This window comes from Gadus macrocephalus, chromosome 18 (genome assembly GCF_031168955.1).
Source record: "Gadus macrocephalus chromosome 18, ASM3116895v1".
Classification (NCBI taxonomy): domain Eukaryota; kingdom Metazoa; phylum Chordata; class Actinopteri; order Gadiformes; family Gadidae; genus Gadus; species Gadus macrocephalus.
In genome coordinates this window covers 9380209-9395655 of record NC_082399.1, presented here as the reverse complement: position 1 = coordinate 9395655, position 15447 = coordinate 9380209, and the positions used below count along the sequence as shown (strand labels likewise).

Here is a 15447-nt window from a genome sequence, read left to right as displayed (position 1 = left end):
TAAAGTCAATGGGAACTCACTGATTCTCCAATTGCATTACCAGCAGGGGCCATGGGAATACAAGTCCTGGCATAGTAAGTCTATAAATAAAATGGAATAGGATTGCCTGCCAGCAAAGGCTTCAGAAATTCTCTATTTGATTTCAGGTGTTGTTTGAGACATTTCAAACAAGCCGCACACCGCCTTAGTGTAAACATCCCAGTCTCCATCGTTTACATTTAATCTGAAAATATTGATTTTTTTGTTGTTTTCCTGCAATTTTTTGTGACATGGCAATTTTCATATATTTCGTCAGCTATCTACCGTGGACCGGATCAATGAGCTGCTACAACCAACCAATATATTTTTTCATACTATTGGTTAAAATGAGAATCAACCACGAATCCTCTTAATGTACCCTGATCAGCCTGGGTCAGACCACCGGACTTTGACTACTTACTTTTCCATTTTAGCTCCCCAACAACCCTGACATATTCTGTCTCTGAAACTGAAAGCTCAAAGCTCATTTCCCTTTCTCCCCCAGGTTACTGTGATGTCTAATTTCCCTTGCCTTGATTAATCACGCTGTGTGTGAATTTCAATAGGAACTCAAAAAACAGGCATAGCTGCATGCTCCTCAAATCTTCACCTCAGTCTATCCTTTTACAAGACCTGCCAATATGTGTGCTTGTGTGTGTGTGTTTGCATACATACAATTCTGTATTTGGTGGGTCTATGTGCATGTGTGTGTCTGTATGTATATGCGTGTGCTCTCACTCATGTTTTTGCACAAATTCTGACCAAACCAATGAAAACTCTATATTGTAGGAAGCCAGCTGGTATTGCTGTCTCCCCCCCCCCCCCCCCCCCACATTTACATTTAGGGCATTAGCCTTACGCTTTAAGATTTACAATAAGTACATTTGTCAGAAGACAGAGGAACAACAATATATTGCTGTTCTTACAGTAAGGATGTTCATGGAAACAACTGCCAAACACTTACAATGGCTAGGTTGCTAACGCACACACCCACAATACGTGATGCATCCCTTGCTGTGTGCCCTAGAGGCCGACCGGCGCAGCCCCTTGCCAGGCGCGCTGCGGCGCCATGACGCCCGGGGTCATGTGACCCGGCGGTGCAGCGATGCCTCAGGCTCTGCAGGAACAGGACGGATGGCCTCTTGATAACGATCATCGACCAGTGTCAATAGAAACAGCCGTCACGGGACGCGATTATAAATTCTCGTGGATGGAGAAAGGCCGTTGTTTGGGTCAATGCAGGCCGAGGCTCTCACACACGCGTGCGTAAAGACACATACACACCGACACGACACACACACACGGAGGCAAGTATCGTCATATACTGAGACAAAGACACACAAATACAGATACACACTGACACACACACACACACACGGAGGCAAGTATCGTCATATACTGAGACAAAGACACACAAATACAGATACACACACACACACGCGCACACACACACACACACACACACACACACACACACACACACACACACACACACACACACACACACACACACACACACACACACACACACACACACACACACACACACACACACACACACACACACACACCGACTCCTAAGCTCTGTATACCTGTATTTTCTGCCACTCCACCTGTCCGATTAGATAGTAATTAATGCATGCACTTGGACATTTCTTTATCATTTTAAATAACACACACAAAGACACACATGTTTACATAAACACGCAGCCATCTCCGGTACTTGCCGGTGTAATTAGACTGATCTCATTAAGTCCTAGCTCAAGGTTATGAAGCTATTGCAGGGGGTGTAGTGGAGGTGTTGGACATATGGTCTATATTGTATGGCGGATACAGATTAAAGGAGACACCAGGGGGATGATCAGGCATAATGATACGCAATTACATATGCAAGCACCTGATTTTATAAAATTTAACTAATGAATAGAACGGAGGCAGAGAGCCATGGTGTTAAGTAGCACAGTACAGAGAGAGTAGAGGAGGGAGAACACTTGAACTAGATGACACAATTGTGTTGAGCAAAAAAAAAAGTTTAATGCAAATTGAAGGAACTCTATTGCATTAAACGAAAATTTAAGGAGAGTTAATACGAGAGAGAGAGGGGGGGGGGGGGGGGAGAGAGAGAGAGAGAGAGAGAGAGAGAGAGAGAGAGAGAGAGAGAGAGAGAGAGAGAGAGAGAGAGAGAGAGAGAGAGAGAGAGAGAGAGAGAGAGAGAGAGAGAGAGAGAGAGAGAGAGAGAGAGAGAGAGAGAGAGAGTTTCAGTAGGGGTGAGTAGGGAGTTTTAAAGAAGTGACAGGTACAAGTTATACCCACAAGAAATAGAGTGTGTGTGTGTGTGTGTGTGTGTGTGTGTGTGTGTGTGTGTGTGTGTGTGTGTGTGTGTGTGTGTGTGTGTGTGTATAATTGTGTGTGTGTATGCAAGCCTGAGTGTGTGTTTGTGTGTGTGGGTGGGTCAGGTGTATCAATGTGTTCTTGTGTGCAAGCACATGCAAGCCAGCATATGCAGGGATGTGTGTGCGGAGCCGGGCGATAGAAAAAGAGAGAGAAGTAATGGACACAAGCTCCTTAAAAGCCTTTTGCTGTTCACAGATATGAGTCGTTACGCAACCAGGATTCCCAGGTTAAACTCCCTTGCATAGAGCCACAAGGATGATGTATTTTATTTATAATCTTTCTTTATATTAGCCAGGATTAGCTCACTAGGCATTTATATCTGCTCTAACTTGTATTATGACAATGCACCCTAACATGCTAAGCTCCCTTACATGCCTAGCAACCCAACTTGCAAGGCACACTAACATGGCAAGAAAATAACTATAATACTATTAAAAAGAAAATATCTACTGAGCTATTATTCGGTGAATAACCACCACTCTCTCAAGTCAACTCAAGATGTATTTTATAATGACACGACAAATAAACACAGCCGAAGCAGATAACTTATACAATACAGTGAACAGTACCTTGTTCAGCAAAGGAAGCGTGACCATACAAGGCTTTATCTGCGTGAAGGCTTTATGCTGATGACTGTATGACATCAGCATAAAAGTTAGGGTGACCAGTATGACTTAACCTTCATATACAACAGTTTGACTGATTATCTTTCTTTAAATAATTTGCTGTTTCCGTGCTTCAGGGTCCATTGCACCTAGTGCCTTAATTTTTTTAGTGGCAAGAATTTTGATGTCTGCTGCCTTGGTAACGCCGTCCCTGGTAATTACCGTATGCACGCCGCAGTGCGTCTCACCATGTCCCCGGCCGTGTGGTTATTTCCTGCTGCCGTGACAACCTTGTCATGTTAATTGCGTCAATTACCGCAAAGTAATTAAAAAAATGGACAGAAAAATGGCAGCAGAGGTTATTTAGAAAAAGTGTAAAACTCACTCATTCTCTCACTCTCTTTTTTCTCACTCTGTCTTCCTGCCTTCTACATAATACAACAACGTTTTTGTTCCACTATGCATTTCCATTTGTGTGTGTTTGTGTGTGTGTGTTCGTGTGTGCGTGCATGCGTGTGAAAGTGAATGCCCATGTTTGTGTGGGTGTGTATGTGTGAGTGTGTGTTTACGTGCATGCGTGTGTGTGCGTGCATACAGATGTGTCACGCTTGCATAAGATGAGAAACATCATTCAATCCATTCATCTATCCATCCATTCGGTATTCTAGGTTACTTGATGAGAAACAAACCTAGGGATACTGGATGGATGGATGGATGGATGGATGGATGGATGGATGGATGGATGGATGGATGGATGGATGGATGGATGGATGGATGGATGGATGGATGGATGGATGGATGGATGGATGGATGGATGGATGGATGGATGGATGGATGGATGGATGGAAGGATGGATGGATGGACGATACTGAACATGTGGACAATGAATGGATGACCTGATGAATTGGTGAACAGGATTGTTATACTGGAAGCTGGATAGTTTAACAGATGGGTACATGGCCGATGGATGGTTGGATGGATGAATTGGTTGAATGAATGGGTGAATCGGTAGATGAAGGATGGGTGCTGGATGAATTGGACGAATGGATGGATGGATGGATGGATGGATGAACTGATGAATTGGTGAACAGGTGGTCTGGTACCAGGAGGTAGCCCCTAGAGCAGGGATGGGCAACTGGCGGCCCGCATCCTCACTCAGTGCGGCCCGCATCCTCACTCAGTCAGGCCCGCACATAATAAAAAAAAAGAGAAAATAAAAAAAAGAATAATAATAATTGATCGAGTTACAGAAAACTCGGTCAAGAAAGATGAGAAGAATTCATAGAATTCGAAGGCAAACCCATGCGTCTAGTTTGCTTAGAAGCGATATCAGTCATTAAAGATATCCACTTAAGTCGCCACTACAACTACTACAACTGCTTGTTGGGTTTGAGTTCATTGAGTTGTTGCACTTAATGTTGGGCCACTGTTTTTCAGTTTTTTGACTTCATTGAATGATGATGAATGTGAGCCCTTTGCACTGATAAAAATGCTGACCATTCATGTGACTGTTTGAGCTTGGAAAACATGAAATGAATGTATGTTGGTTCAATTAACATACCGTACATAGGTTATGATTCTGGATGATTTTTTAGGTAGTGGCCATCCCCAAAATGCACCAGAATACAGGAAATCATATCTACCAAATTCAAAATTGTGTAGCTTCTCTCAGCTCACGTTTAGTTGAAGTGTGCAGTCATGTGGCCCTCCGATGGTTATGATGAAAAATGTGGCCCTCTTTATCATGAAAGTTGCCCATCCCTGCCCTAGAGTAACACAAAGAGTAAACGCTGGCTCCACAGCAGGGAATCAAACCCTCAGGAACAATTAGTAGCACCAGTAGTTAGAGGAGGGCTGAGGGCTTAAATGGAAACTTGATTGGTCTTACTATGAAAAAGCGTCTCTGAAGTCAGTTGCTTTCAACTCATTTCAACTGCTTTATGATTACAAAACAAATGTGTTCATATATTATGAGAATATATTTATATTTTTAGAGAAGAACTAGGATTCAGTATTCTGGATTCTTAAACGTTTTGAGTACTCAACTGACTTTAAGGAATTATCGTAAAAGTCTGACCATCTGTTGGGTGTTTTGGTGGCTGAGTCAAACACACCATGAACATGCTGAATAAATACGTTCAATGTCTTTATCTTCTTTTGTCTACAAGTCAGTGTTTTATCTGTGTTCACTTCGCTGCAGTCACTTCTGCTGCTTCTTTCTATAGTCTGGCAATGGCAGATTGGTCTGGCTTTGAGGATTAGAAGGCTCTCCACAACTAAGATTTGGGCAACCGAGAAAATCCTGACTCCCATTGAAACAGACAGGAAATGACATTTCAGAGATGTGATGAAACACCATCACGGGGAAAGCAGTAACAAGTAACACACACAGGGGGTGAGAGAGAGAAAGAGGAGGAGAGAGGGGCACGCTGAGACAGGAAGATCATGACATATTATTTAAGCGGTGGATTCTGAACAACACGATGCCGGGACGACAAAGAAAGCGATGGAGACACCAGACGAGCAGAAGATCGAATTAAAACGACGGACAATGGGAGCAGCCCGAGAGTAATTGAGGAGGGAAAGAGACTCAGATACACACAGTAAGATAGAGGGAGACCTGGAGAGAGTCAGAGAGAGAGAGTGGGTTATCTTTGATAGCTCCTCCTATTAACTTGGACAACACTCTGTGAGAAAGACCTTTGGAGCTTGCGGTTTTAACAGAGTGGGTCTGAGAAGCTGGTCGATCTTAATTATGGCACTGTTAACCTTCAAGACTACATGTTATCATCCCCATACCCCCTAACCCCAGCCAATGGAAACCTTGGATAGGGGAAGGGAAGTGGGAGCAGGTGTTGCATATGAAAAACAAACCTGGACAAGTATCGTGCCATTAAATGGTCCAGTATAGGGGTTTAGTGTGTTGGGTTCTGAGTTTGAATCCCAAAGTCTGCCTCTTGGCATCCATGAGCAACATACATAACTTAACGCCAAAGGAACTTACGAAGATTCACTGTAAGGTGCTTTGGTATTGCTATTGTGGAAGTGTCTGCTGAATACAGTAGACAATCGAAGGCTGCACTGTGATATAAGCATGTTAATTATGCATAATGTATACATGCCAAAGATAGAGGATTTTAAAACCCTCACCTGAGGTCATTGTTGAAAATAAGAACATACGCTTTGGTCTCATATAAAGTTAGTGTAAGTTAAAATGTTAAGTCGGGGTGTAGTGGCTAAACTCACTAGTACAATAACAAAGCAAGCATATGCATACCTATGCTCTATATCGTTCCCTCTCGGCACAAAACCACATAAAAATATAAAACATGAGTGCTTAGCATCTATACGTTCCGTCTTTAAAATAAATGGAGAGGCTTATGTAATCTACTCTGCTTAACTCCCCAACCATAAGCTGTTTGGTATTTCAACAAGGTTGTTTGATTCCCTGAATTAGACCCAGGAGGGGAAAAAAGCTTTCACGTCTGTTCGATGAAAACAACACATTAATTTATTATCCTGTAGTGACACTAATCACCTGAGAGCAAGTTCACTCCAGGGCTGCAGTAGCCTAAGAATATCAATTTCAGAAATGTATTTCTCGGAGCAGAAAACAGACGAAAACATTTTACATTTTTTTGTTGAAATAATCAATCTTTTTCCATAGTGGTTTTCCTAAACAACAAGTTTTTTAGGGGACAGGGTTCGACACACTGTCCTCTGTGTCTCAACAAGGACATACATGCCTGGAAGACTGACAGCTTAAGAAAACAAGCTCCACATCACGGCTTCCCCTGCAGTGAGTCGTAAAAATATCTTCTTATGGCGTACGTGTGTGTGTGTGTGAGAGTGAGTGCATTAGTGTCTGCGCGTAAGTGTGTTCAATTTACTACATTCATATATTTATTCCAAGGTTTACGGCCTGCTGCCTGTTGTTGAAAGCAAAGTATATCTCAGGTACTGAAGCAGCACACCGATGCAAGGGTGACCGGGAGCGTAACCATAGCATAGCATCATAGAAGCATTAATCTGGAAACTACAACCACATGATTTAGCCATTCTTAAGTCATGCTGTGAGTTTATTTGCTGGCTGTGTTTCTAAAGGTCAACAGCGAGGGAAACGTTTTGGCGTCAAAGGTTGGAGGACATTGGACCCCCAGGTGTTTGCACAGGTGGGTGATGGTGTGAAGGGCTGTCGTTCACTCATGCGTGTAAAGCCGATAAATTAATGCGCGCAAGACTTGATTGAATTCCGACTTTCAATAGAAACCGGTCTGTTGAATGAAATGATTGGAAACAACCTAATGAAAGAAAGAAAGATTGAAAGAGTGAAAGAGAGAGAGAGAGAGGAAGAAAGACAGAAAGAAAACAAAGGCAGAAAGATACGCAGCCTATTTATAGAACTAGTTTTGCATTTTCGTTCGCGTTGTGATGTGAACCAGGCAAACGTCCATTGTGTAGGTGTGCAACATGTGCTATCAATGTGTGTGTGTGTGTGTGTGTGTGTGTGTGTGTGTGTGTGTGTGTGTTTGTGTGTGTGTGTATGTTTGTATTTGTGTATGTTTTCTTTAAGTGCCAAGACCCCTGCATTTGAAATGTTGTATAAATAGAGACCTTTTGACTTGGACGAGGCAGGTGATTCAACATGATCAGAAACCCATTCACATCTCGTGGGACAAAACAAACAAACCACACACACACACACACACACACACACACACACACACACACACACACACACACACACACACACACACACACACACACACACACACACACACACACACACACACACACACACACACACACACACTACAATAAAGGACATACAACCTAGCACTAACAAAGTCAAACATTTTTGAGTGTTGTACAACACATTCTACTAATTTCAAACTTGCACACAAAAATGCCCCTTCAGTCGAGTCAGGTGGAGTTGAATTTGGTTGAGTATAATGTTGCCAAATTCTTCTAGCCAAAACCCCGCTCAATGACTAGAATTAAATGTGTTGCCTGGCAACAGTGGACCGGCTGCGTTCCAACTCCTCACATTGTTAACTTTTGATTTCGACCAACAGGATGTCGATGTAGACGAAAGGCTATTCATTCAAACAAATAGATACTAACTTACTTACATTAGCATTAGCATTTATCTATTCATACATATTATATACACACCCACACATGCTAAGTCCCTAGGTATGTAGTTGTCTATCATTGGCTGAGCAAATATATTTCACCGTCCGTTGCAGTGAGTTTAGGTCGAGTTGGTTTGAGTTAATTTCATCTCAGCAGACGGACCAACAAACAGAGCGGCAGACAGACAGTTCACAGACACACCGATGAAAAACATAGTAACCCCATGACCTCACAGAATGGCACAATTGCCATTCTGTAGGGAAAACGGTAGGAAAACATCAACCTTATGCAACCGTTTAGCATTAATAAGCGCAGACGGTGCAACAAGGTCATTGACGAGGTCACAGTACATGATTGAATGTAGGCAGTTGGGCCTCGAAGATAACGATTTCCTGTCTTAGACAGATCAAATCCACCCATTAACTTTATGATTATTAAACCTCCAAATATGACATCTAACCACGTAGAGATTCAATAAATTCATAGAGCATTGCATTCAACTTCCTTTCCTCTACTTTCACTCCCCCCTTCCTTCCCTCTTCCTCTCTCTCCCTTCCAAAATGCACTAAAGGAATACATTGTGTAGATATATTGGAATACAGTATTGGAACGACTCCCACTGGAGTCATTCCTTCACCACTGGCCGTTCTGCAGTCTCTCAGACGTACAGGACACCTAGGGACACTCACTCTGGACGGTGGCTGTCCGGGTGCAGTTGTAGAGGATGGCCAGCTCTCCGAACACCTTCCCTGGACCCATAGTGCACAGCTTCATGGTCTCCTTGGTCACCTCTACTCTGCCATCTGGGGAAGGGAGAGAGGGAGAGAGAGAGAGAGACAGAGAGAGACAGAGACAGAGACAGAGGCAGAGGCAGAGGCAGAGAGAGAGAGAGAGAGAGAGAGAGAGAGAGCGACAGAGCAGACAATTAGTGTCAACAGACTTGGGAATCCCCGAGAAACGACACAATATCAAACAACAATATATGTATTTATGTTTATGTACGTCATCGAAGTATGAATGCCCGCTGAACAATGAAAGATTATTCACAGGTGTAGGGTTACGACAGGTCTCCACAGCTCTGCCACCACTCACTCACTCCATCACTTATTCACTCCACCGACGTATCACCTCCTGCTATTCAGCCTTTCCACCAATCGCACAGAGTGACACTTGAAGGCAGCTCTTGCCATGTGTGATCCGCGCTGCACACGTTTCATGTGGAATAGACTCTGGCAGCTGCCCAACGCTGCACACCACCGCCACCACCCAGAGCCACTGTGTGTGAATGTGGAAGGAGAAATGGAGAACACGTCTTTTACCGGTCAGATCCTGTCTTCTGGTATGTCCTTGTATGTACATACACAAACGCACGCATGCACAGGCACCGAGCAGAAACACACACACACACACACACACACACAGAAACAGGAATACAGACACTCGCACCAACAAACATAGACTCCCCACAGAGCCTTGGGAGGGTGTTAGGTTTAAATCCTGGGCTCTTTCTGGTGCCCATGGGCAAACAGATAAAGGTTGGAAAAAGTAAACACCACTGACTTGTTCCCCATTCAAATCGACCTGCACTTGAACCTGCAGTGAAGCTGACAACAAACAAAGGTTTTCTAATTGACGTTACGTCACTTTTACAACCAATACAATTGAAGGGGCCAGGAGCAACAGTATTAAAATAAGAAATAACAACACAGAGTAACTCTGGGCATGTGTGTGAATGTCTGTGGGTGGGCAAAGCGAGCGAGTGAGCGAGCGAGCCTGCCTGCCTGCCTGCCTGCCTGCCTGCCTGCCTGCCTGCCTGCCTGCCTGCCTGCCTGCGTGCGTGCCTGCGTGCCTGCCTGCCTGCCTGCGTGCCTGCGTGCCTGCGTGCCTGCGTGCCTGCGTGCCTGCGTATTTATGGGGTTCTCAAGGCAGATTTGTTCTCATCAACTATAATTATCTTACTGACAGGGAGAGAGAGAATGAGAGAGGTCAAGCACACATGTTTGCTTGTAATTCCATTTTAGTGTGTGTGTGTGCATGAGTGTGTGTTTGTGCGTGTGCGTGTGTGCGTGTTTGTGTGTGAATGTCTGTGGGTGGGCAAAGCCATTGTTTGAACAGATCCCAGCAAGTGAAATTGAAAACATCACTAACTAGCTTGATCGCAGAGACACAAACACACATACAATTTGAAAGATGATGGACATTGAGGGACAGTATGATGGAGAGATAACTGCTAGAGTGAGAGACAGATAGGGAGAGAGGTCATCACAACAAAGTTATGAAGAAATACATGAGATATGTGAGAGAGAAAGAGCTAAAAGGGAGATGAACGTTAAACGATTTGCCATGCAGAAAATAAAATAAATGCACTCACTGGATCTACAATTTGTCTTGATGTTTTCAAGATGTTGCTGTCTTCCTCAGCCATTTAGTGCTTATCATCAGGCCATTTCAATCTGGGTTGGAGATTACTATATACCCTTAGGAGTATTAGCTTTTGGAGCTGTAATTCTTTCGAATTATTTCCAACTCTTTATTTACTTACTGCCTTAGTTCCTGTCCTGGATTATCTCCATGGCTGCCTAGTTACTGGGCTGTACCAACTGCTAGGCTGACTTACCCATCATTCATCAGGGCAGACGCTCCCTGGTGGGATGTCACGAGGGAGGGTTCTGAAATGACTTTATTATCTAATCAATATCACACCCAGTGAAGTGAATACATCACAAGTATAGTCTACTCTGCATGGGGTGGATTTAGGACATGAATTGTAAGGATGTTCTCTCAAAATGTTAGTGCACCCTGGATAATAAGAAAGCTGTTAAGAATGGTATTTTGCAGTCTCCAATTAGCGTTTCTCAAAACAATAAAAAAAACAGACCTGTGTTCATGGGGAGAACCCTCCTGCTAATCGTTCTTGGATAGAATGAAACTGTAAGTTCACAAGGACGCAGAAGGCTGTTGACAGTTTGGGCCCTATCTCGCATCCGGCGTAATTGACTTTCTACACTGACGCATGTGTCGTTGCTAGTTTGCAACTGGCGCAGAGCGTCCTTTAGGCCATATTATTTGCCCATTTGATGTTTGAAATTCATGTGGTCATGCATCTGTCTCATCGGAGACTGCAGACGCGCTGTCAAAATATCAACTCGTCAGATTCAAATGCGCTCATGGCTCTTAAAGGGGATGGGAGATGGCACTCTCATTGGTTTATTGCACTTTACGCCCAAACCACACCTACAGGTAATTAGGCTACTTCAGACCAACCCTTTTTAGATTTGCGCCGGGCACAAGAGTCATTTATGCGCCAGTAAAAAAGCAACATTGCCATAGAACCGCCCACAAAGCTACTTGCGCTTGGCGCTTCTCCCTTGCGTTTCAGACCGTTAAAATAGGGCCCAATGTGTTTTTGCTGGTATTTTTGATTTCGGTGAATTTGAGTCAGAATGTTAGATGAAGTTAATTTAGGGATGAAATAGCATACGAAAATTAAAAAATTCTTAGTAGTTCTGCTTTGCTGCTCGCCGCTTCTCCTCTCTTGAATGTCAAAAAGAATGCTGGGATATCTGTCCTGCCAAGTTCACAAAAGTTCCCAACTGATGCACCCTGGGTAAAATGGGTGTGTCTAGGTCACTTCTGGTGCGGACAAGAACAAGAAGGCCTTGTTGTGTGTTTTTGTGCATGTTTATTACTGTGCGTAAGTGTGTGTGTGTATATATATGAATATGTGTGTGAGTGTGTGTGTGTCTGTGCGTGTCTTTGTGTGTGTGCGTCTATGTTTATGTGTGTGTAAGTGTGTGCGCGCGCTCGTGTGCATTCATATTACAGTGTGTCACAAACCACAGAGGCATGAGTTTTCTATTCATAAATCATACCTATTTTACAACGCAGCCCCTATTTTGATATTTAGCAGATGCTTTACAACATTTTGGTACAAATGTATGTAGGTATATGTCGTTATGGAACAGGTGAGGTTAAGGCGTCTTGCTCAAGGATGCCTATATGGTAGACAGGTGGTGGTGGTGAGGGGCTTTGGGTTTGATCCCAGAAACTATAGGCTTTAGCAAACCCCTGGCCCAGAAGTCTATCCTGCATCATTCCAACCCAAACCCCCGACCCAGTACTCATGGCCTCAAGGGGATAATACTATTCCCTGCTTAATTTCCTGACTGTCTGACAGACACTTTTGAAGGCAGTGCTCCAAAATGCCCCCATCGTTTCATGCTCATTTTAATTATGTCCGCCAGTCACAAGGTCGAGCAATACTGAAAAATCGAGGGAGCTAGAGAATGAGAGGATGCTTCTGAATTCAGAGACAGGAAGGGTAAAAAATAAAGCCAAAAATAATTAAGGATGAGGAATTCAAAAACACGAGAGGAATTCAAAACCTAATGGAATGAAAAGAGGAGGGAAAAAGGTTGGAGAGGTCGAACGGGAATACATGAATAGAGAGATGTCAACAAGGCCAAAGGAAAGGTTAAAAAAGGACAAACCTTCACGCATGAATTAAAAGAAGGACGTACCACAAGGAAATCTAGGGTATAATTATTGTGTTGGAGGTGTGATCTTTCAGAGCGGGGAATACAGGCTATAAGTGCTCTTCCCCTATATTCTGCTTGAGAGGTGTATTCAAGTCAACGTATATTCCATGTATTTTTAAAGACAGAGAAATTACTACTGGTATAAAATAAAATCAATACACCGGTTGAACATTGAACTGTTAAATGACCTGACGAGAAACTGAAAGCGGCCATCCGTGGCAGTGTCGGGAGAAAGGAGGAAAAGGTGGAAAGCTAAGAAGGAAGGAAGGAAGGATAGTTAAAGAGGGGATGGATTGCTATAAGACTGAAAGAGTAGGGACGGGAAACAACATTTAATCAAAGATGGATACATGGTAGGGCTGGGCGATATATCGAATATATGCGATGTATCGCGAGATGTTCTCCAGGGGATGTATAAAATGCCCCTATCGCGAACATCGAATATAAATTGGCACGCAATGTTTCTTTTTGCCGCCGCCGGCATACTCGTTGTGCTTTCACGCGACGGGGCGACAAGATCTCATACAAAGTGAACGTAGAGACGCGTATCTGCCAATCAGCGTTCAACAGCGTGGCCACTGAGTGACATGTGTAACGTAACAGCCAACCAGCGTTCAACCGTCAAACTCGGTGCAGTGCAGTCCTGGGTGAACTGCAGCACGGAGGAGAAAGTGATTGTTGCCGTTTGCGACTCCCGGAGCTCTATATATAATAATATAATATAATTGTTTATATAATATCACGGCCAAAAGCTCTGTGTGCCTCCTGATGGCCGTAGCGTGGGGAGCTCTCATAGGGATTGGGCTTCTCGGGGTTTGTTTAACGCACAGCGTTCCCTTCTCTCGCTATTTCCGGTGGCTCTCTAAACACACTCACTCCCCCCGCCCATTGCGAGTCCACGAGATTCTCATGGACGCGCGTGTGTGACGTAGTCTGGAAGGCGCGCTGCTGTAGGTGTGTGTACCTCCGACCGGTGAGTGAGAACAGCGTGAGAGAAAAAAGGATGGAAACTGAAGATTTGGTTTTGAAAAAGAATAGCATTGGATCCGTCGTCTGGCAGTGTATATAGAATAATTATTATGCAAACAGTTCATAAATAATTAACGGTTTGAATAAATGCTGTGTTGGTAAATCTAACTTGCTGTGATTTTCCTTTTCTTATGTGCAAGTTCTAAATTGTTCCAATACAAAGCACTGATGAGTTTAAACAATATGTTGTTTCATGTAATCTACATGCAGACTTATATTTCAGGAATACTAGAATTATTACTGACGTAACATTATGCCAGACATGGTTGAATCGAGCATTGATGATGTGCTCTAGAGGAGATTCAAAATATATCGAGATATATATCGTGTATCGAGATATAGTAAAAAAAATATCGAGATATTCATTTTGGCCCATATCGCCCAGCCCTAATACATGGCTCTCTCTCTCACACACACACACACACACACACACACACACACACACACACACACACACACACACACACACACACACACACACACACACACACACACACACACACACACACACACACGACTCATTTAACAGATCTCAATCTTGCTGTCACATCTATTTGTGATGTGTTTGACAACAAGAAACATGACCATGGTTAGGCTCTGTGTGCGTGACAGGGGATTGATAGATGACTGAGAGAGACGTTTTAAAGATCTCCATCATGCAGTCACAGTGTCATGTGACAGGTGAAAATAGGACCATCGTTGGGCTGTGCGTGAGTGCAAGTGTGTGCGTGTGCATTCGTTCAGTGTGGACCCGTCCACGTAGAGATTCAATTAATTCAGAGAGGATTGATTTGAACGTCCTTCCTTGTATCCTTTTTTCCCCACATTCACTCTCTCCTTCCTTCCCTTTACAACTCTCTCCCGTCCATGAATCTATTTAAGGATATCAACTATTCTCTCTCTATATCCTTTTAGTAATAAGGATATAGCGAACATACCAATAGATTCATAAAGAGATAGATAAACAGACAGAGAGAGAGAAACACACACATATATCAACAGCCATACATCATAGGAGGACCGACAGGCTGCCCTGTCAAAGGAACAGACGTATTTAACCAATGAAACCGTGTGTCAGAACAGAAGACCCACCAATCAGTCAAGTCAATTCAAAGTGTCATATACGCTGAAGTTAATAGGAGAATAGGAATGAAAAATAAGAAAAAGGAAACGTGTGGAGAGGGAAGGAGAGTGCAGATACACACTGTAATATGAATGCACACGAGCGAGCGCACACACTTACACACACATGAACATAGACGCACAAGACACACACAGACACACATAAACATAAACTAACAGACACACACACATATTCATATATACACACGCACACTTACACACAGTAATAAACATGAACACAAACACACACACACTTGCCAGAGGCAGGCATTTAGTGCTTCCCTTGAGAGACTACCGCTGAGACTCAGAGAGAGAGAGAGAGAGAGAGAGAGAGAGAGAGAGAGAGAGAGAGAGAGAGAGAGAGAGAGAGAGAGAGAGAGAGAGAGAGAGAGAGAGAGAGAGAGAGAGAGAGAGAGAGAGAGAGAGAGAGAGAGAGAGAGAGACTACCACTGGGTCTAGGAGAGAGTCAGAGAGTGGGAAAGTTGATGTGGAAGTTGGGTTGTGTAATGCTAGAGAGAGAGGGAGAGACTACCGCTGAGACTCAGAGAGAGAGAGAGAGAGAGAGAGAGAGAGAGAGAGAGAGAGAGAGAGAGAGAGAGAGAGAG

The 15447-nt window shown here is 43.6% G+C and overlaps 1 protein-coding gene across 2 annotated transcripts in view; it reads right to left on the bottom strand.

Moving 5' to 3' along the window:
* Positions 1–7028: 7028 nt before the first annotated feature.
* Positions 7029–15447, bottom strand: part of prkg1b (protein kinase cGMP-dependent 1b) — a 56499-nt gene continuing 48080 nt past the window's right edge. Inside the window, exon 3 of one of the 2 annotated variants that reach the window (XM_060037159.1) lies at positions 7029–8956. In XM_060037159.1, the coding sequence (XP_059893142.1) occupies positions 8829–8956 (128 nt within the window). In that variant the 3' untranslated portion in view covers positions 7029–8828. The remainder of the gene's footprint in view (positions 8957–15447) is intronic. The other variant, XM_060037160.1, reaches the window with a different exon arrangement.